The 23,533-nt window shown below is 36.3% G+C and overlaps 1 protein-coding gene across 1 annotated transcript in view; it reads left to right on the top strand.

The window, feature by feature from the left end:
* LOC110446965 (kinesin-like protein KIF21A) overlaps nt 1-23,533 on the top strand; it is a 137,696-nt gene that overhangs the window by 32,342 nt on the left and 81,821 nt on the right. The window contains exons 4-9 of the mRNA XM_021492312.1: nt 14,295-14,477; nt 18,783-18,839; nt 20,088-20,180; nt 21,207-21,335; nt 21,651-21,818; nt 22,623-22,738. Coding sequence (XP_021347987.1) covers nt 14,295-14,477; nt 18,783-18,839; nt 20,088-20,180; nt 21,207-21,335; nt 21,651-21,818; nt 22,623-22,738 — 746 coding nt within the window. The remainder of the gene's footprint in view (nt 1-14,294; nt 14,478-18,782; nt 18,840-20,087; nt 20,181-21,206; nt 21,336-21,650; nt 21,819-22,622; nt 22,739-23,533) is intronic.

Raw genomic sequence — 23,533 nt, 5'->3', positions numbered from 1 at the left:
ATTCTTTGCCATGTAAATGAGTATGCAACTCTAGTTGGTCAGAAAAATGCCAAATAAATTGGAACTCTTCTTTATCGGAGATAAACAGAGGGCGCACTAGGGACTCTCTACCTTAAAGCAACTGGGGAGTTATTTTACATTGAATATTCTTAGAGGAAGACTTTTCCGAGCAGTATCATCAGTGAGAATATATAGAGGAGCATGATATACCATATAAGCTATTAAAACATCTCTGACTAAGCATGGTGTATATTGATACATTTAAGGACCAGATTATTGTGATACTTCAGTACGTGTATTATGATGCATCCTCTACAAGTTAATCTTGGCACTGAGAAAATGTCAAAATGCTCTTTGCCAGTGTTTCTCTTTTATTGTTTGGCACAATGACCGAGTTTAAACTCCAGAGTCAACCTCTCAGGAGAGTTAGCATACCACAGGTGATCTATAAGCTTACGGTACTGGTTATAACATTGTGTTACCTCTCTGGACAGACCTTACTAATGATACGAGTACAGCCACCATTCATTCCTGAATATTTCATGAACATATCTTCTTGGATACATACTACTGGTAGTAAAACAAAATTGATCAGTAATGTTGGTGTTTACTGTGTGTGCTGTCATTAAGAAGGGAAAACATTAATATATTGGCTTTATCTGAATGTCAGCTATATCATAGCCTATGTATGCTGCGGAAGGTCACTGTCTCTCTGGAGTATAAATTGTAGTATCATCTGTGTTAGTATCTTATGGGGCCAATATGAAATTATTGCTTTTCCCCACTTAACTGACCGGTCATGAAGTCAAGGGTAGGTTATTGAAGTTGAATTTTATTTTTTTCAAAAAATGGAAAGAGAAAAAACCCCATTGTCAGTTGTAACTACAATGTACTCAAGGTCAAACAGAATTGCAGTACATGCAGTACAAACATGATTCTTTCACAAGAATTACAACAGAAATTTATTTAAAAATAAATAAAAACATCCATAAAAAACTATTGGTTTGGAGGTCTTTTTATGGGTAGGTTGTTAAAAGTTTGTTAAATCAAAATACACTGTCAGAGAATCCATCTCAAGGACATCAACCTAATTGTCTAGATATCTAATGTGTCTCATAATGAACAATTCCAACATTTGAATAGGAAGAGTTCAAATGTGTCTAATTCAGGGGTGAATGAGTTAATGGTTTGGGGTATATGTAGTAGTAGACCTAACCTGTGACTGTCACAAATGGTTTGGGGTATATGTAGTAGTAGACCTAACCTGTGACTGTCACAAATGGTTTAGGGTATATGTAGTAGTAGACCTAACCCGTGACTGTCACAAATGGTTTGGGGTATACATGTAGTAGTAGACCTAACCCTTGACTGTCACAAATGGTTTGGGGTATACATGTAGTAGTAGACCTAACCCGTGACTGGCACAAATGGTTTGGGGTAGATGTAGTAGTAGACCTAACCCTTGACTGTCACAAATGGTTTGGGGTATATGTAGTAGTAGACCTAACTCGTGACTGTCACACAATTGGGTACTCTGTATCTGTTGGTACCTATAATCTAAGAACTATAAACTGTAATGCCATTCCTCCGTACTTTGTATACCCGATACACAAATATATACAATATTTACCACTCACTACCACAATGTTGACCAGGGGGCCAGGCACTTGAGAGATTGGAGATTCCACCCTGTGAATCTGATAGTCTTTAAGGGCTTTGGTGACAGGTCAATATTTGGTGTGAGACTTATGTATGTGGGTCGACAGAGGCAAGCAGATACCTGATGTGTGGGGTAGGGGCAGAATGGGTTTTGTGTTTCTCTTAAAGCTCTTGACCTTTGCTGAAGGTTTTCCTTTAGAAGACATAATCAATGTAACATTGGGTGAAGAAGTAGTCCCTTTAATGTGTAACATTTGGTTGATCCAGATTTCTGTATATAGGTAGTGAAGTTTTTAATTTATACATTTTTCAGTTATTTCTGAACTTATGACAAGCATTGTGAGGTTGGGTGCGGAAGTCCCTACAATGTATAACATTTGGTCGATCCAGATTTCTGTATATAGATAGTGAACTCCTTAATTTATACATTTTTCAGTTACTTATGAACTTATGACAATTAGCATTGTGAGGTTAGGTGAGGCTAGAAATCCCTACAATGTGTAACATTTGGTTGATCCAGATTTCTGTATATAGATAGTGAAGTCCTTAATTTATACATTTTTCAGTTACTTATGAACTTATGACAAGCATTGTGAGGTTAAGTTAAGAACGTCCCTATACTGTGAAACATTCAGTTGATTATAAATCAAGTCCTTAATTTCATGTAGCATTTCCGATCTATTGATTAGCTTTTCCATAAAATGATAAAAATAAAAATGATATTTCGAGGTTTTTAATATATACCGCTTTATCACAATCTTCCGGTAGATCGTAGGTCGTCTCAAAGCGGTTCACAAATTATTATCCGTGGTTATAAAAGTTAGATCAGTGTTATATACAGAAAGTGTCCTTTGAAAAGACCACGTAATTTATGTGTGCAAGATATCTTTCATGATTTATATATATAGACTAAACAAATCTTTTATCACGATGTTCTTGTATTGTGAAGGAAAATCCAGGTGTATGTCTAAGTGTGCAACAAGATGCTAATGTTTGTTAAACACTTCACTGTAAACGAACAACTCTGGTCCAACTGGTTCAACCGTTTGGATCGCGATAAACGAAAACGGCCCTGTACATGATAGAAGGTTCCAACAGTACAGAGGAAATCAGATACTTCAGTATATTGACATAAGTTTACAATATGTATATTACAATTAGGGGCTCTGAAGCAACTTACGTATACAGTTATATCATTTTAACTACAGTTGCATTGCATTCAGCAATAAACAGCATACACCACACAGAACTCTCCTAGGCTCCCAAATTACTGCCAAGATGTTAAATTCTTGATCTTCTATTTAAAGAAATTCATTTTCATTGTGTTTCATTTTAAAACATGATCTAAATTCACCAGATTTGTCATGAAATTTGCTTTCTTCCAAAAATCTTCCTTTTAAAAGAAATGAGCATTAATCCAGAATGGCTTTGACACTGTTTCTGTCAGTGAGTGAGTTCTCAATCACAGCATCTGCTTCTGACAGGCATGGCATTTTCATTCTGACAACTGATGGGAATTTCTGAGTCAGTTTTAGTGGTATAGAGTTTCTGTGTCTGGTGTCAGAGGTGGGCGCTTGACATTTACAGAAGATGATTCTGTAGGCTACATATATTTATACAAAAATAGCCACCACCCTTTCACCTGTGTCATTGATAATAACAGCAAGCTCATGTGCTGACATCGGCTGATCAGCATGGACATCATTTCTTATCATTATCTAGACAGTGACAAAATTTGTATAATAGGAAATATCGGTTGATGTGACTTCTGATAGGAATTCCTAGGAGTGTTATCCTAGCTGGGACGTTATAGATATTAGTAGCCACTATACCAATAGAAAAAAGAAACATTTGCCAGATGTCATAAAAAATATTTCAAGCTTTAGATATCTTTGTACTGGATTGAATGATGGTAGGATGTTAGTCTAGGATTAGGATAAAAGTATTCAGGTTTTGGTAAAGGACATTTCTCTATCAGAGTAGCTATGTGTCACTGACCCCATATGAATTATTAAAATGCTTTTGATGTGTTAACAGTTTCATTTTCTATATTTTCTATAAGCATTGGATTTCAAAGAAAATATTTGTAAAGAGGCAACTTAGAATTTTCTTAACCGCATTCATATAATATATATATAAGATACATTATCCAACTGGGCTTGAAATTCTTTAACTGTGGGAGATATTTTTCAATGAAGACTTAAAGTTAACATGTAAATTCTGCCTTGCATGACTTATAAATCCGATAATGGGACTTATTTTAACAATAATCTTATCTCCCCTCCTCTATTGGTTATCTCCCTTTATCCCAGGTTTATTTTCCATACCAGTTATCTGCCCTTCTCTAATGATTATCTTCCTATAATTATCGCAGGTTTATTATCCTTTTTAGCACTCCCCCTTTCTCATACGATTATCATCCCTTTTCTTTGTTTGTTTTTCTCCATAATTATCTCCCTTTCTGTTGGTTACCTCCCTTTTTCCCAGAATCTCCCTTTTTCCCATTTTCCCAGATTTTTTTCACTCAATTACAATATACCTTCCCTAGGCCCTCAATTTCCCTGCACATATGTACAAATATTCTATCTTTTTTATCCAATGATATCTATGTGTCTCGTTTGTCTCTGACACCAAAAGCTACTTATTTTCATCATTTCTTACCCATTCCCTCTAAATCGGCTTATCTGACCCTCTACCTGGATGCACCACATTTATTGCTAGCAAGATGTTCATCCGGGTTTTAATTAGGTTTAAATTGTGAGTTGGACTACAACCAAGACGTCAACTAGTACTTGTGTCCAAGATATTAGTTCTGATAATTTTACGCCTGTAAACATTTATAATGATAATGCATGGTTTACTAGCCTGCTGTCTGAATGGTGACAATAAGCTGACGGGTATGGGGGGTACAAATTAAAGATGACATTAATTGTCACAGCTATTTTACCTCTTTGACCCAAGGATAGAGGATCGTGTACGTTATAATACCAAACACAGTGGAGAGACAACATTACACAGTGTTTTACTTGCCCAAATCTTGCGGAACCCTATAATTCTGTGACATATTTATCCTCTGCGGGTCACTGGTGCTTGTTATGGAGTTGGCATTGTGTACCTGAGGTGTCAGCTGTGTATTGGGGTGTTACCTGTGTGGTAGGTCGAGGGATAGGTACTACAGGTGTGCTGACCTTGCACAGGTACACATTATTGGTATTGTGGGTGGATGATCAGGTGTCATACAGGGGACAATTACACCTTTGTTGTGACCAAGCCTACCTCCCAGCCCCTAATTATCAGTCTACCATTTACAATGGATGGAACAAATACAGCTCAGTTATATAGGGAAATCCTCCCCCACATTCATCCTTGTTTCCCTTATAGATATGTATATCTATAGAGATTTATTCTTCAATGTTTTATTTTATTAGCTCACCTGGCCCAAAGGCCCATAAATACTGTTATTTTGCTTGTAGCTTTATTTTAGTCCACTTTTAAGGTTACAAGGGTGAGATTGATACCAGGTGATCGAGCTATGCAGGCCCATGGGGCCTCTTTTTTACAAATAAATATATGTATAAGGATAAAATCACTGGCTGTTAAAAGAAATGTGAATTTCGTTGCAGTCCAAAGTCATATACACTTTTATTGGTGTCTAACATTTAAAGTACAGAAATCAAATTCTACATTGGACAATTCACCACTCTATACTATTGCATTTTCCAGGTATTGCATTAGAGTTATGTGATCAGTTAAAGTTAATGGAAAAGTAATCACTCATGACACGTTAATTTGTTGCATTTTGCTGTCTTCATTATGCAGATTCACTCCGGGGGTACAGATATATATACGGCTATACAATTATCGTAGAGACATCATGTATGGAATGTTTAATGGGGAAAAAATACTGAAGATTTGGAACTGTACAAAACTTTTGGAAAATCTGGTTGTACCTGGCTGCAATAAACAAATTGTCTCCTACTGGTTACAGTATTGACGTTCTGACCAGTGGACAGAATGCTTCTGGTCAATACACACCCAAGATTAGGTGTTGCTTAACAAGTGGATGATGTTCCTATTAAAACCTACAGTATATATATCCCCTATATGTACCTCATCCTGGATAATACTCCAGGGGTTACGCTCACTTTCGCTCTCAGCACCCCTGGAATATGTCATAGCAAAATTGAATGTCTCATGATCAGGGGAAAGAAAAAAAAAACCAATCGCTAGGCTGCTACCTGTCCTTTCAAGATTACAGAGGAGCAAGACCAAACTTAGAACCAAGTTAATTTTACCATTCTGTGACTGTCAAAGGATCAAACTAGTCTTCTTGTCTTATCCACAAGGTGGTGCACACTGAGCCTTCAATATTGCTATGACATATTCCAGGGGTGCAGAGGGCGAAAGGGAGTGTAATCCTGGAGTATCAAGGATGCCACTATCCTTACTTTTACATCTTTGCATTGTGATGTCACAATCACCAGTTTCTTATTGGTATAGTTGTTGTATCATTTTCACAATAAATAGTGCTCTTTGATTGGTTGAATCCATGTGAAGAAACCCCTAACCCTATACACCTTTACAAAAGTGTTTGCATTTTTCATACTAGAAAGATATCAACATCATTTTCATTGAGAAAATATTACAAAATGTTTTGTTGTTAAAATATGTGAATGCCCTATATTCAGATTTCAATAATAATAACATCGCTGCAATTCTATTATTTAAAGATATGTCAAAGACTCTTTTCAAAATTTAGCAGCTCAGAACTGCCAGGGTAACTAATTAGACCATTTGTAATTACATCTCTATCTTCTAAATGTATTTGATGGCAAAGAAACCAGTTGCATCTATAGAAACCTGCAGTTGTTGATTAGCATGTCTAAACGTTGGTTGTAATTTGTATTGACTTAGGAGCCAAACTTGTTTCTATGGAAGAAAGCAATTTTAATTTTCGACAGGCAAGCTTTTAATTCTTTCAGTTTTTTTATGATCCTGAAACTGATTGTTATGAATTTGGCAGCTTCATCGATTGTCCCACTGAGTGGTATGATAGTGAAGGTGTTCTAAATTGGGCAACGCGATCGATTATCACACAGCTAGAGCAGAAGAGTGTATTTGTATCCGGAACGCTTAGCTTCGCAGGGTGTTGCATTTCTCTACTTGGAGAGATCACTGGATCTAACAGAACTTCTGTTTTTGTCAGCTTCTCCTTTTTTTCGCTTCACAATTATCCAGATATCATAAAAACCTGGGCATCATATATAGATAACCTATAATGGATTTGTGTTCAATTGCTGGATTATCATTATCATCATAGGCTATTGTGGACATTAGTGAAGATGTTAAAAGTATATGTCTTATTTGAAACATGTTTAGGGCATTCCTGCCTCACCACATTTTTTAATCATTTGAAATATGCATAGCCCAAGGTTCATTGCCAACATATATAATCATGAAATTGCTTTTGGAGTGTTTTCTTTGAAAGACGTATAGCCCATGTTTGCACTGCCAACATCTAGTCAGGAGCATGCATGCCGAGTTGGACTCCGGCTGCCTTATTAGAAAGATATACAGTTATTAGTTGTACTTAAAGTATATGTTTTAAATCACATAGTGCAGTATTATGGCCCATTATCTACATTCAAGAGTTAATCAAGGTATACTTGTTTGAAACTCTGGTTATGTTGATGTATATAACTTTGTCCTACATTCCAACCTAGCTTTGCTTATCTGAAAAGGAGCCCTCCACTGGAGATCCAGGACCTTAACGACCTTTACATCATGTTTCAGTGTTTTTCATTAAAAAGAGAAAAACATTGTTATTTCTGACTCTTCCCCCACCCACTTCCTCTCATAAACAGTAGCTTCCACGTTAATGCTGATTATTAATCATTGGTATGAATATCTGTTAGAATTTCTCGTGGAATACACATGACTGATTGTGGATTGCTGATGTGCATATCTGATAAAATCATCAGTGACTTCTTTCATCAAGACAAACTTGTCAATGATGAAAAAGGTACCTGCACATTTTGTGATTAAAAAAACGCTAAAAGGACGGACTGCATTTGTATACTGAATTTTCTTTTTTTCCTGTGGCTACAAAATTGGGCTTTTATCTAGACTGTGGATGATGAGGTTGGTGATTGTTTTGGTCAATGCTATACAGATTAAGTTAATTACAGCTACACATGACCCGTTGTTTGTCTATAGATGTATATATATCTGGTGAAGTACCCTTATCTGTATCAATGACTGGTGGTACTACAACCCTCACCAGCTGGTTCCCAGAGTTCTCTCTGATACAACCTGTTTTGCCCCACATCAGGCTAACTCATTCACCCTTGAAGACACATTTGAACTCTTCCAATTCAATGGGTGGAATAATTAATTATGAAATTTTAGGGGTGAATGAGTTAATACAATGCTTTGATGGAATTCCTCAGCATTCTCTAACAGTCCAGAAACACAAGCCAGACATAAAATGACTTTTCAGCACTTACATGTGCTGACCTCGGTGTAATTTTGGTATCTAGTATATATATCTATAAAATGTTGTAGTATGAGATGGAGATCATACCTGGCCGTGTTGTGGTAGCCAGGCTGTCTGTACTAATTCCTGATCCCCAGGTTAAGTAGACTGGTTATGTATTGGTTTAGGTTGATCAGTTTAAACAATTGTATATATACCTTAACTTACTGTGGGATGAGCATGACCTGAATATCTCCTTTGATCTTTCTGTTGTATATATTCACATGTATATATTTACCTTTGTATGCAAATTAGGCTGTTCACTAGGTGAAGTAAATTTCATTAACATTTGTTATCTTAAAAACTGTACATCAAAGAGTTATTGGGAAGTCATGATCAGTTGAGTGATTTAACTCATTCACCCTGAAATTTGATAATGAACTATTCCAACCTTTGAATTGGGAGAGTTCAAACGTGTCCTCAGGGGTAAATAAGTTAAAAGTTCTTTACTGTAGCAATACGTATATATACTTGTAGGGCAAACCTGACAAATTCACCATGAAACAAAACGGCTTTGCTTGCTAAACTGTGTCCATGCATATCAATTGCAGTGACTTTGCATGTCTCAGTATATATGTATGTGTTCATGTATAAATTGGTTAACATCTGACTTGTGAGGCAGTATACAGGACACATAAAAGGAAAGTTTAATTAAATTATCTTATTGGTTTAGTTCTATTTCAGTCCTCGCGATCCCGCATTGAACACGGTTTTATTACGTTACACACACGTAAAATGAAATTGAATCTCCGTAGACTTAAATCTTCTTATGACGTGCAGATCTTTATTTCATATAAACAATACACATGTTCTTGACTTGTTCTTTATCCCTGACTTGATGTTTTAATGGTGCAGTTTTTTTTGTCTGTCATTGAACACGTTCTGACCAAATTTGTTTTTGTAACCACACGTTAGACAGTCCTACCACTTGTCTATACAGGTCTTGAAAAGTTAGAATATGTTATTTCCTGTAGATGCATACAAAGACATTCATACTTTTATATTATCGCACCCTTTTTTAGGGATTTAGAAATATTTATTGTGAAATTATATTCACAGTGATGTTTTATTGCAGAAAAGGGGTCAAGAGATTGGGGGATGAATTTGTGTTGGGTAAATGTTTAGGTGAAAAAGGAAGTTTGTAGTCAGTATGTTGCTGTCATATAATTATGATACAAGGGGAAGCAACTCTAATGAACAAATTCGAACTCTTCGCCGTTGGAGATACAACACAGAATTCTAGAACTGTATACCTTAATCCTAATTGTATTTTTTTTTTAGACAATTGTGAGATGTTTTCCCCCCTGACATTTTGTTAGACAGGGAAAGGTCACGGAGAGATATGCAGCCATATAAAAGTTTAGAAACTGTAGAAGCAGACTGTAATATGTTATTGCAGACCTAAAATGTAGGTTAATATGTCTGACAGGAATTGTGTTGTCTGATACAGATTTCAATAGCAGATTCCTGCAGTAAACATTTCCAGAAAATAAAATATAGAGATGTACAGAAAAACACAATACTTGGGCACATGCATGTGTTGTACAAAAAAAATGTATGTCATAATGTGTCGTTTCCAGTTCTTTTCACTTTGTAAATCATATTTAGGGACAATACAGGACTAGGGAATTTTTACTTTCAGCACTTAACCATTGCATAGAGAATATGATAGAATATGAAGGCCATTTAACTCATTCAGCCCTGAAATTTCATAATGAACTATTCCAACCTTTGATTTGGAAGAGTTCAAAAGTGTCTTCAGGGGTTGAATGATTTAAATTGACTCTACTTCAGTAGCTATAGGCTTGTCCTCCTTTAAAGCAAAGAAAGAGCTTAATTTCATGTTAGGAATTAGATGGATACAGATTTTTTTGGGTTGAATGTCAATGAAAGGTCACCTGTTGAACTTACGTAAGATTTAATATAACACCATAATACATCAGTATGATACTACATGTCTTATGTGTAAAAATATACAGAGTTGTTTAGTCTGTCACTCGGACTCTTAAGTAGACCACAGTGTAAAAAGTCTGCCATTTCAAAGACATTTATAGTAAAGCTGAATATTTTCACACATCAAATCATTTCTAAAATGTTGTAATAACATTATGGGCTTTTCTAACAGGATTTCTTGGAAATTTTAAGAACTAATTTCCATAAACGTTTTTGGGGGGATTTAAAAAGGATACATATATCCTTCAAGATTTCTGAAAATTGCATGTTCTCAAAAGTAATCACCTCACAAATTTGACAAAAATATAAAAACAAAAACAAAAGCATTCCTTTGCATTAACTGGAAATTTAATTACATGATGTAGTAATATTACTAACTAAATCAAATCTGGAGTCTTCTGACAGCTTAAAGGACCTAACTAGAATGTACTAGAATTGTATAAACCCTTATAGCCATGCATATGCTGGTGTAGAGAGAGTCTCACAGCCGTCATGAACCCCATCATAATTGATTCTATCTTGATTTCCCTGGTCAAGCATATAAAGCCTCATTCCAGGGGAGTGGTCATCAGCCTCTAAATAAGGTCATTAGCTGGGGAGGAAATGCCATGAAACACTGGCCAGTGTGGCATATGGCTGTGTGGCTTTCATTGGCCCTATAAAACAGTGTTATTGACTGCTGTAACAGAACTGGGGCAGTGTCCAACAGGCTCTTTGCTCCCTATCCAAAGCGCTGAATTGTTTTATCAGCAGTTTTGACGTAGGAGCTGCCATGCTGTGTCAGCTTAGATATTGATAACTCTGCTACACACACAGACAGCTTGTTAGATTGGTGTGGATCAACCTTATAATAACATAAGGGAAGTTCACAGATTGGTTATTGCGTCACAGCCAGAGCATTGTGTGACTTACTGTGACATCAGAGAGGACAGCAAATAAACTGTGTTCAATAAAAACATTGGATTTAACAAAGAAATCAATGCACTGAATTATTTTTCTAGACTGATCATCATAAATGAAATTCATAAAGGCCTAATTAGGCAATATGATTTTCAGTCATACAAATAAATCCATATGCAACAGGAAAAATATTTTACATGCCATGGAAAGTAATATTATGACAGAAAAACGAAAAATTATGGATGCAGAAATGTAGCATTGCAAACAGAGAGATTGATTTTAATCTAAACATGTGACTTTGGGCCACTACGCAGCATGCATGTGTGTTTCTAGGGCCAGTGACTCAGATTCATTTGTTCCTTATAAGAAAAAAAAGTGTTGAACTTGGCTAAAATAGTTATTAGGAGAAATGATATTAAAGAGTTTGCATTTTTAACACGTTGTGTTATTAATTGATTTTTGGCCCTATACACTTTATATAGGAGAAAAGGGATAGATGCCCTGATGCCCAGGGGCAAGTAGATTTTATGATGAGGCTAGTGCCGCTGTCTTATAGGTTAACAATACTACACTGTCATTGTACATGTGTTGCCTCATTAAGTCATCCACACCTGAAATTTCATAATGAACTATTCCAACCTTTGAAGTGGAAGAGTTCAAATGTGTCTTCAGGGGTGAATGATTGAAGAATGCACATATCGTCAAGGTGAAACAGTAATCAGTGGCCTCATTGAGTATGTTCCCAAAAGGTTAAAACTGATAATTTTATGGTGTCGGGGAGGAAGAGGCATGTATTGACCCCTATAATTGTGGGATCTGGTTTAGGATGTCCAGTGGGGAAACTGATTATTTAAAGTATCCCTGTTGTCATTGAAGAGTCCAAAATTGAGATACTGAAGATTTCAACACTCCAATTTCCTCAGGGGATTTAATTGATTTCAAATACAATGCCAGTGAAAATTAGGTCAATCTCCGGTATATTTATTGATTAAATTTTCCTTTTTTTTCTCACTCTGCTCTGTTTTTGCTTCTCATTTGTTTTATGGCGGTGTGTCCTAGATCTCTTGATGAGTTTAATTCTGCACTGCTGAATCAAATTGAATTGAAGATTGCAAGGATTTGGTTATAAAACATGGTCAATACAACTCGATCATTTTATAGCTGTGGTAACTATTAATGGTTGTTTTATGTCAAAATGTACCATATTGATTGGGACTTACATGGGGATTGCTTTCATCAGCAGTAAATATGTGATGCTATAGAACCATGCTCGTGGTTGATGTGGATTTCAGAGATTTGTCCCATTTTGTGGTACGAGATTCCTGTTTACTATCTGCTTTGATTGCACAAGAACAGATAATTCTGACAGTTAATGAAAGGTAGATAAATAGTTTAATTAATTGTTCTAACCGTTTCATGAAAGTAAAAAAAAGTTTGTAACATGAGCAAAACCTTTTCAGGTAGAAACTGTCCTTTATAAATTCTAATACCGAAATGTCAAGATTGATACAATTGGGTTGGCTCCAAAGTAAGAAATCACTCTGGTGTCAGTGTCGTTCCCAGTAATGTTTCCAGGTGATTACCCCTGAAGGAGACCTAATTTTCATATGCTTATAGTATCAATTACCCAGTTTAATTTAAAACCAGATTTGAAAGTTAACATGTCCGCCAAAAAATGGAAGGAGACGCACATCCACCCATGGAATCGTGCTTTAAATTTCTATCGGGATTAAACACATAATTTGGTTCCATATCTTTGATACCTGATTGTGATCTGAGATATTGTACACTGCTTGAACTTGTGTTTAATAATCAAAGCAGCATCATCTGAAAATGCTGAGGAAACACGTTACATAATGAAAGTGTTTTATTTATGACTCATTGAGCCCTGTTGACTGTGTATGAGACCATACTCGGCTAACAAACAAGGTAAAGATCTACTTAATCAATAATACAATGGATCCTGGGTCTAACATTCCTATAATAGCAGGCTGGTAGACTAGTCTCACCTGATAGGATATATAGGTCTATTTTAGCTGCTCTAGCATGGGAGGCTGTAGGCTCTCTGAGATATAACATAGCAGGTTGGTAGACTGGTCTAACCTGATAGGCTATAAGTGGTAGCTGGTCTCCATGGGAGGCTGTAGGCTCTCTGAGATATAACATAGCAGGTTGGTAGGCTGGTCTAACCGGATAGGCTATAAGTGGTAGCTGGTCTTCCATGGGAGGCTGTAGGTTTTCTGAGATATAACATAGCATGCTGATGGTGGTTCTCAGAGTTTTCTATGTCACTTGTGCTGAATGATCCAAAGAGGCTTAGAGTCATGAAAACAGCCACTGGCCACTACGTATATACTCAAGCTTGCTGGTATTGAGTCCTATACAGATTAATGGTCAAGGTCACAGACATCAAATCTGTTAAAACACTTCCTTGTGGCTTCGCCTGTGGCATCAAAAGACCTGGATTCATGAAACATGGCCAGTAGTTTACTGAGATGAAGTACTAGAGTTCTTTAAAATAAATGACCTTGACCTAAATATTCAAGGTCACAGGAGTCAAATCTATTAAAATGCTCATACAGCTTTAAATGTACATGGAGGCCAAGCGGTCAAGGCGTATGACATTCTGCTACCACAAGCCTTCCACCACTGGGTCGCGGGTTTGAGACCTACGTGGGGCAGTCGCCAGGTACTGGCCGTAGGTCGGTGTGTTTTTTTCCGGGAACTCCAGCTTTCATCCACCACCTAAACCTGGCAAGTCCTTAAATGACCATAGCTGTTAACTGGACATAAAACACAAGCAACTCAAACCAAATCCACTATACAAGGGTGTATAATTCCAGTGGCCTGATGTTCAGGGCTGTTACATTTTAGTTGTGGCTGGTGAAAGTTTTTGATATTCAATATTTTCAAAGGTCAGGCCTGTAGGGTTTTCCATGATCTGCATGCAGACTAATGATTTAAACATGAAATTGTACACCCTTGTTGCTGCAGTGTTGCTTAGATAAAAGTTCGTGCTCCTTGGATGAGGTGTTTCATCTATTTAATAATTACCAATATGGAAGAGAATTGCATAATATCATGTACGTTAAACGTTGACGTCCTAAATCTCTGTTTCCTGTTGAGTGTTAGGTTGTTGAAGCTGCAGTGTTAATGAACATTTACAGTGACAGATGTAAACTTTCAAGAACATTTAAAATGAAAAGTGAATTGTTGCCTCATGTAATTTCCTTTTGTTAACTTACAGACGGGGTCAGGGAAGACGTACACCATGGGTACAGGCTTCGATGTTAATCAGAACGATGAGGAGGTTGGTATTGTACCCCGGGCCGTCAGTCATCTATTTCGGGGAATACAGGAACGCCAGCAACAAGCAAAGGAGACCAATGAACCACAACCGGACTTCAAAGTCACAGTCCAATTTATAGAGGTTGGTATTTGTACTTTGTCAGTGTATAGAGGTTGGTATTTGTACTTTGTCAGTGTATAGAGGTGGGTATTTGTACTTTGTCAGTGTATAGAGGTGGGTATTTGTACTTTGTCAGTGTATAGAGGTGGGTATTTCTACTTTGTAAATGTAAAGAGGTGGGTATTTGTACTTTGTCAGTGTAAAGAGGTGGGTATTTGTACTTTGTCAGTCTTTAGAGGTGGGTATTTGTACTTTGTCAGTATATAGAGGTGGGTATTTGTACTTTTTCAGTGTATAGAGGTGGGTATTTGAACTTTGTCATGGTATAGAGGTGGGTATTTGAACTTTGTCAGTGTATAGAGGTGGGTATTTCTACTTTGTAAATGTAAAGAGGTGGGTATTTGTACATTGTCAGTGTATAGAGGTCGGTATTTGTACTTAGACAGTTTATAGAGGTGGGTTTGTATGATAAAATTGGTACAAAGGGAACAGCTTCCTTTCAATGAAAACATTACAACTTTGGAGTGTGCCAGTGAGATTATCAGTTATTTGAACTGTCAACTAAATATGTCTGATGTCTCTGTCATAGAAATGTTAGTGAATGCTTCCGGGAAGCCTAGAAGTTGACTCTGTCTATATGTCTGAAGTTGACTCTGCTGTATGTCTGAAGTTGACTCTGCTGTATGTCTGAAGTTGACTCCGTCTATATGTCTGAAGTTGACTCTGTCTGTATGGCTGTTGCTTTCAGGCAAATCTAATCATCAGGGATATTAACATGGTTAATACTCTGTCAGACCTCTGGTTATACATCGACACAACATCCCTGTTCACTGTTTCTGTATACAAATGATCCAGTAATTAATGTTTAACTTATTTAAAGTATAAATGTTTAATTTCAGTCATTATTCTGTTCTTGTACACTGTACTAGATAGATTATGAGATGTTCAAAATTATGGTTAAAGATAATTAGTGATTAAATCAAAATGTATTCAAAGTATCTGGTAAAACATTGTTGTCCAACTGTTGTTTAGAAACATTTGAAAACTACATTTCTTGTGAAAAAAAATAAAAAATAGAAACATGCACATATATCAACCAGCCTATACTCATAATATTAAGTTTCTGCTTCTATCCTTTGTTGCTGGTGTGTTAGTATTCTTTTGAGTTTTGTCTATTTTTGTACACAAGTATTCCTATCAAATTTCCGTGAAATAATCTTTACGTTTGAAAACAGTGCCCATGCTTTGTGTCCTTATTATAGAACACACAACTCCTTCAGTAGCTACATAACTACCAACATGAGTGGGTAATTGACCTGAATTCTCTTTACAGTGGTTCACAAAATAGAAACAAACCAATTTTGTGTTTCAATTCACTTAAAATCAATGTAAGCGTGCCTTTTATCTATTAGGATTAGTGAGAAGTCCTATCCTTTATAGTATAAACAAATGTATATGACATTATGTACTGTTTGTAGTTCTCTGTTGTGGGATCTCTATCAATTTTGCGAGGGTATAGAACACAAATAGTTGTGTATATAATGATACCCCTGGTGGCTATCAAATTCTGATAGATTTCTTCCATAAATGGGTTTTACAGGCTAAGACAGCTCAAAGACAATGAAAATATTTGATTATTTAACTGAAAATTGAAACTATTTAGATAAGAAACCATCATGAAAATACAGTTTAGAGATGAAACTAAAGTGATATTACTCCTATCGTTTCAGAATGTACAATCTCAAAAACTAGATTCCTATCAAACGTAAACATATAGAAAAGTGACTTATAATCTTTTGTTATACATTGTTTTGTTTATGGCTGAAAAACAACATAAGGTTTGCTGTTTACATGAAATAGATTGAGAAGGGAGATTTTGTGGAGAACAGAGAAGGGTGATTTTGTGGAGGTCTATATACAGTAACAGAGAAGGGAGATTTTGTGGAGCCCTATATACAAAAACAGAGAAGGGTGATTTTGTAGAGCCCTATATACAAAAACAGAGAAGGGTGATTTTGTAGAGCCCTGTATACAGTAACAGAGAAGGGAGATTTTGTGGAGCCCTATATATACAGTAACAGAGAAGGGAGTTTTTGTGGAGCCCTATATACAGTAACAGAGAAGGGGGATTTTGTAGAGCCCTATATACAGTAACAGAGAAGGGGGATTTTGTAGAGCCCTATATACAGTAACAGAGAAGGGACATTTTGTGGAGCCCTATACAGTAACAGAGAAGGGAGATTTTGTGGAGCCCTATATATACAGTAACAGAGAAGGGAGTTTTTGTGGAGCCCTATATACAGTAACAGAGAAGGGGGATTTTGTAGAGCCCTATATACAGTAACAGAGAAGTGTGATTTTGTAGAGCCCTATATACAGTAACAGAGAAGGGACATTTTGTGGAGCCCTATACAGTAACAGAGAAGGGTGATTTTGTGGAGCCCTATATATACAGTAACAGAGAAGGGTGATTTTGTGGAGCCCTATATATACAGTAACAGAGAAGGGAGTTTTTGTGGAGCCCTATATACAGTAACAGAGAAGGGAGATTTTGTGGAGCCCTATATACAAAAACAGAGAAGGGTGATTTTGTAGAGCCCTATATACAGTAACAGAGAAGGGTGATTTTGTAGAACCCTATATATAGTAACAGAGAAGGGAGATTTTGTAGAGCCCTGTATACAGTAACAGAGAAGGGAGATTTTGTGGAGCCCTATAAACAGTAACAGAGAAGGGTGATTTTGTGGAGCCCTATATATATAGTAACAGAGAAGGGTGATTTTGTAGAGCCCTATACAGTAACAGAGAAGGGAGATTTTGTGGAGCCCTATATACAAAAACAGAGAAGGGTGATTTTGTAGAGCCCTGTATACAGTAACAGAGAAGGGAGATTTTGTGGAGCCCTATATATACAGTAACAGAGAAGGGTGATTTTGTAGAACCCTATATATAGTAACAGAGAAGGGAGATTTTGTAGAGCCCTGTATACAGTAACAGAGAAGGGAGATTTTGTGGAGCCCTATATACAGTAACAGAGAAGGGTGATTTTGTTTGGAGGCTTTGATAGAGAAATGGACATAGAGACATATGAGTAATAACATTTTTATTAGGCAGCTCCTCAATATCAGTCTGTTTGCTGGGAGAGTTTCTCAATGTACAAGTGTTGGTAACAGTTACACAACTGTATTTGAAACAAACAACAACAACACTCGTTATTTGTTCTTGCTTGTGTGCAACCGTCCATATAGAGTTCTCTCAGTGGTATTAAGTGAAATATTATTCCAGATATTTGAATAATTTTGAAAATTCTTTTTGAACATAATGTAGTAGTTGTGTGTGGAGGACCTATAGGAGTGTGTTCGAGTCACTAACCCTTTCACCACTGTAGACTATAATGGACTCATCCAGATCAATGCATGGTAGAGTCTACTAAAGTTACATAGGGGTGAAAGGGTTAATGGTGGGTCTGTAATACTTCACTTGTACCAGCATTTTATCAGGTGGTTTAATGTAGCAGCTCCTGTAAACGTTCATCTCAAACTTCATGTTTATATTTCATATTCCAGTTATTATCCCCTCACACCGAAAGTATGTATGCTACACACTTTGTCATCGCTCTAGCGACTTCATTCCACCACGGAATTTCATGAAACGTCATACAAGTGTTTGGTATAGCAATGCCTTGAACAAGTTCTTGTTTCGGGTTTCTACTTTGAAGGTCAAGGTCACTGTTATTATTTTAAAAAACACTTTGTCATCGCTCTAGCAACTTCATTCCTCAACGGAATTTCATGAAACTTCATAAAAGTGTTTGGTATAGCAATGCCTTGAACAAGTTCTCGTTTCAGGTTTCTACTTTGAAGGTCAAGGTCACTGTTACTATTTAAAAAAAAAAAAAGTCATCGCTCTAGCAACTTCATTCCTCAACGGAATTTCATGAAACTTCATACAAGTGTTTGGTATAACAATGCCTTGAACAAGTTCTCGTTTCGGGTTTCTGCTTTGAAGGTCAAGGTCACTGTCACTATTTAAAAAAAACCTAAGTCATCGCTCTAGCAACTTCATTCCTCAACGGAATTTCATGAAACGTAACACAAGTGTTTGGTATGGCAATGTCTTGAACAAGTTCTTGTTTCGGGTTTCTACGTTGAAGGTCAAGGTCACTGTTACTATTTTTAGAAAAAACTCTGTCACCACTCTAGCGACTTCATTTCCTCATACCTATGTCACAATGTGTGAATGCGAGGGGATTTGTATCACTTTTGATGCCTTGCTAAATTATTTTACCCAGCTATGTAACCCTTTGTCTTTTGTTTCAACTTGCAGCTATACAATGAAGAGATTTTTGATCTGCTGGACATCACTCGGGATCCAGAATCAAGAGTAAGTTTGATGGTTATAGCAATGCACAGCATCAGTATTCATAAAGGGTCAGCTGTTGGCAACTTCTTGAACGAGTCGCAGAAATGGTAAAAATGTGACATAACAGACTGTGAACGAGTCGCAGAAAGGGTAAAAATGTGACATAACAGCCTTTGAACGAGTCGCAGAGATGGTAAAAATGTGACATAACAGATTTGAATGAGTAGCAGAAATGGTAAAAATTTGACATAACGGACTTGAATGAGTCACAGAAATGGTAAAAATGTAACATAACGGACTTGAATGAGTCGTAGAAATGGTAAAAATGAGACACCAGACTTTGAACGAGTCGCATAAATGGTAAAAATGTGACATAACAGATTTGAATGAGTAGCAGAAATGGTAAAAATGTCCCATAACAGACTCTGAACGAGTCGCAGAAAGGGTAAAAATGTGACATAACGGACTTGAATGAGTCACAGAAATGGTAAAAATGTCCCATAACAGACTCTGAACGAGTCGCAGAAAGGGTAAAAATGTGACATAACGGACTTGAATGAGTCACAGAAATGGTAAAAATGTGACATAACAGACTTTGAGCGAGTCGCAGAAATGGCAAAAATGAGACAACAGACTTTGAACGAGTCTCAGAAATGGTAAAAATGTAACATAACGGACTTGAATGAGTCGTAGAAATGGTAAAAATGAGACATACCAGACTTTGAACGAGTCTCAGAAATGGTAAAAATGTAACATAACGGACTTGAATGAGTCTCAGAAATGGTAAAAATGTAACATAACGGACTTGAATGAGTCTCAGAAATGGTAAAAATGTAACATAACGGACTTGAATGAGCCGCAGAAATGGAAAAAATGAGACATAACAGTCTTTGAACGAGTCGCAGAGATGGTAAAAATGTGACATAACGGACGTGAATGAGTCGCAGAAATGGTAAAAATGTGACATAACAGATTTGAATGAGTCGCAGAAATGGTAAAAATGTGACACAACAGAGTTATCAAACTGTGAAGAGATTTTCTTATTTTGATTAGAACAGATCATATGACGTTTGAATGTCCTTTCCAGAATATTCACCAAGTGTAAGTTGTATGATGGTGGTAATAATTACTTGACTATGAGGAGACATCATAAATACACAGTATTTTAAAGTTTCGTTTAATAATGTCTAACCGTGTGAGTACGTTTAGGTAAGTGGACTTGTCACTCAGGTTTTCATACCTTAATGTACAATAATTGTTTTGTTCCAGGGGAAGAAGTCCCATGTTAAGATCCACGAGGATGCGACAGGAGGAATTTACGTAGTAGGTGTAACAACACGGCCAGTTATATCTCCGCAGGATGTAAGTGACATACAATCTCCTATCATTCCGTAACCCTTGACACTTTTAATCATTCAGAGTGCTTAAAAACTGTCAAAAACTGTTGTTCAAATAAATTACCTAAGCCCACTTTCATTGTCGCAAGGGTCATAATATATATACCTTCGATGACTTGTATAGATCTTTGAGGCATAGATATCATTAGCTCATTCACCCCTATAGACACATTTGCACTCTTCTAATTCAAAGGTTGGAATAGTTCATTATGAAATTTCAGGGGTGAATGAGCTAATGTGTTCAAGTTACATATTGGTCAAACAGACAGAGTTATGAGGTCTAGATTCAGAATTATGAGGTCTAGATTAACAGTATTTGTCTGTCATTTTCCTGGTATAAAATGCTCTGAGCATTTCAAATAATTCACCTTGACTCGCATTCAAAGTAACATGTCATAGGTCAATTTTTTTTAAGGCTACAGAGTTTTGGTCCATAGCATGCTTGATTTATGCACTATAAAGATTATTTAAATGAATGACTTTGACCCATATTCAAGGTCAGAAGAGATCCATTGTATGTAAATCTTTATCAATTCTTCTAACAAACTCTAAGGGCCTGTAATGTTTGGTCCATTAGGTTGCTGGGATGGAGTGCTACATGTACACAATGAATTTTGTTCAGATAAATTACCTTGACCCACATTCAAGGTCATAGGGAATCATGTGTGAAGTTTTTCAGCAGAGCTATATATACCGGCCCCTTTGGTTTATTATTTTCGTAAAGATTTTTGTAAAAGTTTTCATTGGGTTATTTCTAAACCTCCTTATTAGGATGAAAAAACCTGATGGACAAATAGCGCGAGATTTCATTATAGATATAGTACCAAGAATCCCGAAACATGATTTGCATGATCCTTTGCCGTTTCTATAATTTGCACAAGAAATTTGGTTTTATTGGTTGGAAAATTCGGCAAAAGATTGAAGAGTCAGTTTTCTGTGGTCCTGGCTTGCTGTATAAGCTCTCTGATAATTTGTTTTGTTGATGTTTCAGACTATGCAATGTTTAGAAAACGGTGCTTTATCTCGGTCCACTGCCAGTACCAATATGAATGCTCAATCGTCACGTTCGCACGCCATCTTTACCATCACTATAAAACAACACCGTGTTGTCAAGGATGAGGTGGGTCAATTTGTATGACGATTTCGATAATTTATTGATACATAATTATCATGTTATTCACTTATGTCTATATGCTACCTTACTGTGAAGTAAATCTCTATCCCGAAAGACTTTTGCTGCTAGAAAGCCTGTAAAATATCTTTTAAATAAATGTAATAAAATAATATATAATTTGAAAATATTAATTAATAATATTAAAATGTCAATGTGAAAATCCTTTGTTTAAATGTTTTGAATTAGTCACATATAAAAAAAAAATAAAAAAAAATATTAGACAATTAAATTCATCTACTATTTATTCTTTTGAATTCTTAGTGTCTTGATGAAGATGGTAAAGAGACAGATTCCACGCAAGACCTGAATGAATTTGAGACGTTGACAGCCAAGTTCCACTTTGTAGACTTAGCCGGCTCTGAGAGGCTGAAGAGAACAGGAGCGACAGGTGATCGTGCCAAGGAAGGAATCTCCATTAATTGTGGTTTGGTATGTCTGCTACTATATCACAGTCCTGTGGATTTAGGCAACTGAGGCTGATGATATTAAACGTTTTTCTTCCATGTAATTACATTCAAAAGTCCTGGGCCCGTATTCATGAATCCGTTCTCAAGCTCAAGCATGGATTTTGCATTCAAGCTGAATTCCTTGTTCCCATTGTAGATTAACAGAAAAATCTTATTTTGTCAATGATGTCGAAAAACATTGAAGAGACTTAAAGGCAAATACTATTTTCAATGTTTACATTTGACTTTTTGATTGTTTGACATGATTTAAATGAGTTACAAGAAAGTTGGTTTGAGCACAGAATCCACTCTTGAGCATGAGAAGGGTTTCATAAATACGGGCCCTGTAGTCTAGTGGAACTGCAAATATGGGTTCATCCGATATCACCAGAATCTATACACTTGACAGACACCTGTCAAGCGTATCGCATTCCTAACCATTTCAAATCCTTCCAATTGATAATTGAAAAGGGAAAACTATCTTAACTTTCATTTTACACAAAAGAAATGGCAAGTGTTACAACATTTTGATTTAGCAGTTCCGGAACTGGCGCACTTATTTCAGATAGAATTATCCCTCATTCGTGATCCATATTGGACAAAAGCATCTTTTATACAAAAATGTCAGAGAATTATTTCTCTTCAAAATTATTTAACCGTCCTGTTTTGAAGTTTGGCTGCAGTACATCCCAGTTAATACCCATTAAATATTAAATTTAATGAGCCGTATAGTGTGTCTCTGAAAGTTGTTTGTTACATGATTTGAATAAATATTTTTTTGTTGCAGCTTGCCCTTGGGAATGTGATATCAGCTTTAGGGGATAAAACCAAGAAAGGATCTCATGTCCCTTATAGGGACTCCAAGCTCACGCGACTTCTCCAAGATTCTTTAGGAGGAAATAGGTTTGTGAAATCAAAAGCAGACCTGTCGAATAATTTGGAAGAATAAAATCTTGTTCTGCGTTATTGTTGCATGAGTTTATCAAAGTAGATGTTTATATTTTTTCGTATTTTGAGAGAAAAAATTAGGAAATTTATTAAAATCATAAATATTTAATATGACAAAAAAATCAGATGCTTTAATGATTGCTTTTACATGTAATTCTGCTCAGCACTTGCCCCATTCTGATATTATGTCACAGACATCCAGTTATCATTATGAATAGGATTTGATATTTAATATTAACCTATAATATTAGCATAGTTTTTGTCTCGCCGCCATGAAGTAATCGAAGCGAGACTAAGGTGTTGCTTTTCTGGCGACTGCGGTGTCAGCATTAAGTTTTTGGGTTTAAGTTAGTTTCACTGAAAGTATAAAAAAATTTGGACCATAGATGCATATTAGGTGGTACATTTCAACCCATGCATCAAATGCTGGATGCGGCCTACTTTTCATGGTCCATTGACTTTGTCAACATCATCATCATCAACATTTTATCTTTAAGGTAGTTTCTCTGAAACTATAAGACATTAGTGCTAGACCAACCAAAGTTGACATGTGCATTGATTTGGTCAAAGCGGGGCAGAGGCAAGATATATCAATCCAAATGGCTGGTATTTAAAACAAACGGATAAATTACAACAATTTAACCAAGTTTGACAAACGGAATGATAAAGTTGTACAATGACATTTATGGATACATCTGAGATTGATATTGAATGTATTGTTTCTAAACTAATATGTCTTCTCTTTCTTTT

This window comes from Mizuhopecten yessoensis, unplaced genomic scaffold (assembly GCF_002113885.1).
Source record: "Mizuhopecten yessoensis strain PY_sf001 unplaced genomic scaffold, ASM211388v2 scaffold3091, whole genome shotgun sequence".
NCBI lineage: Eukaryota > Metazoa > Mollusca > Bivalvia > Pectinida > Pectinidae > Mizuhopecten > Mizuhopecten yessoensis.
This window is presented reverse-complemented; position numbering and strand designations above follow the sequence as displayed.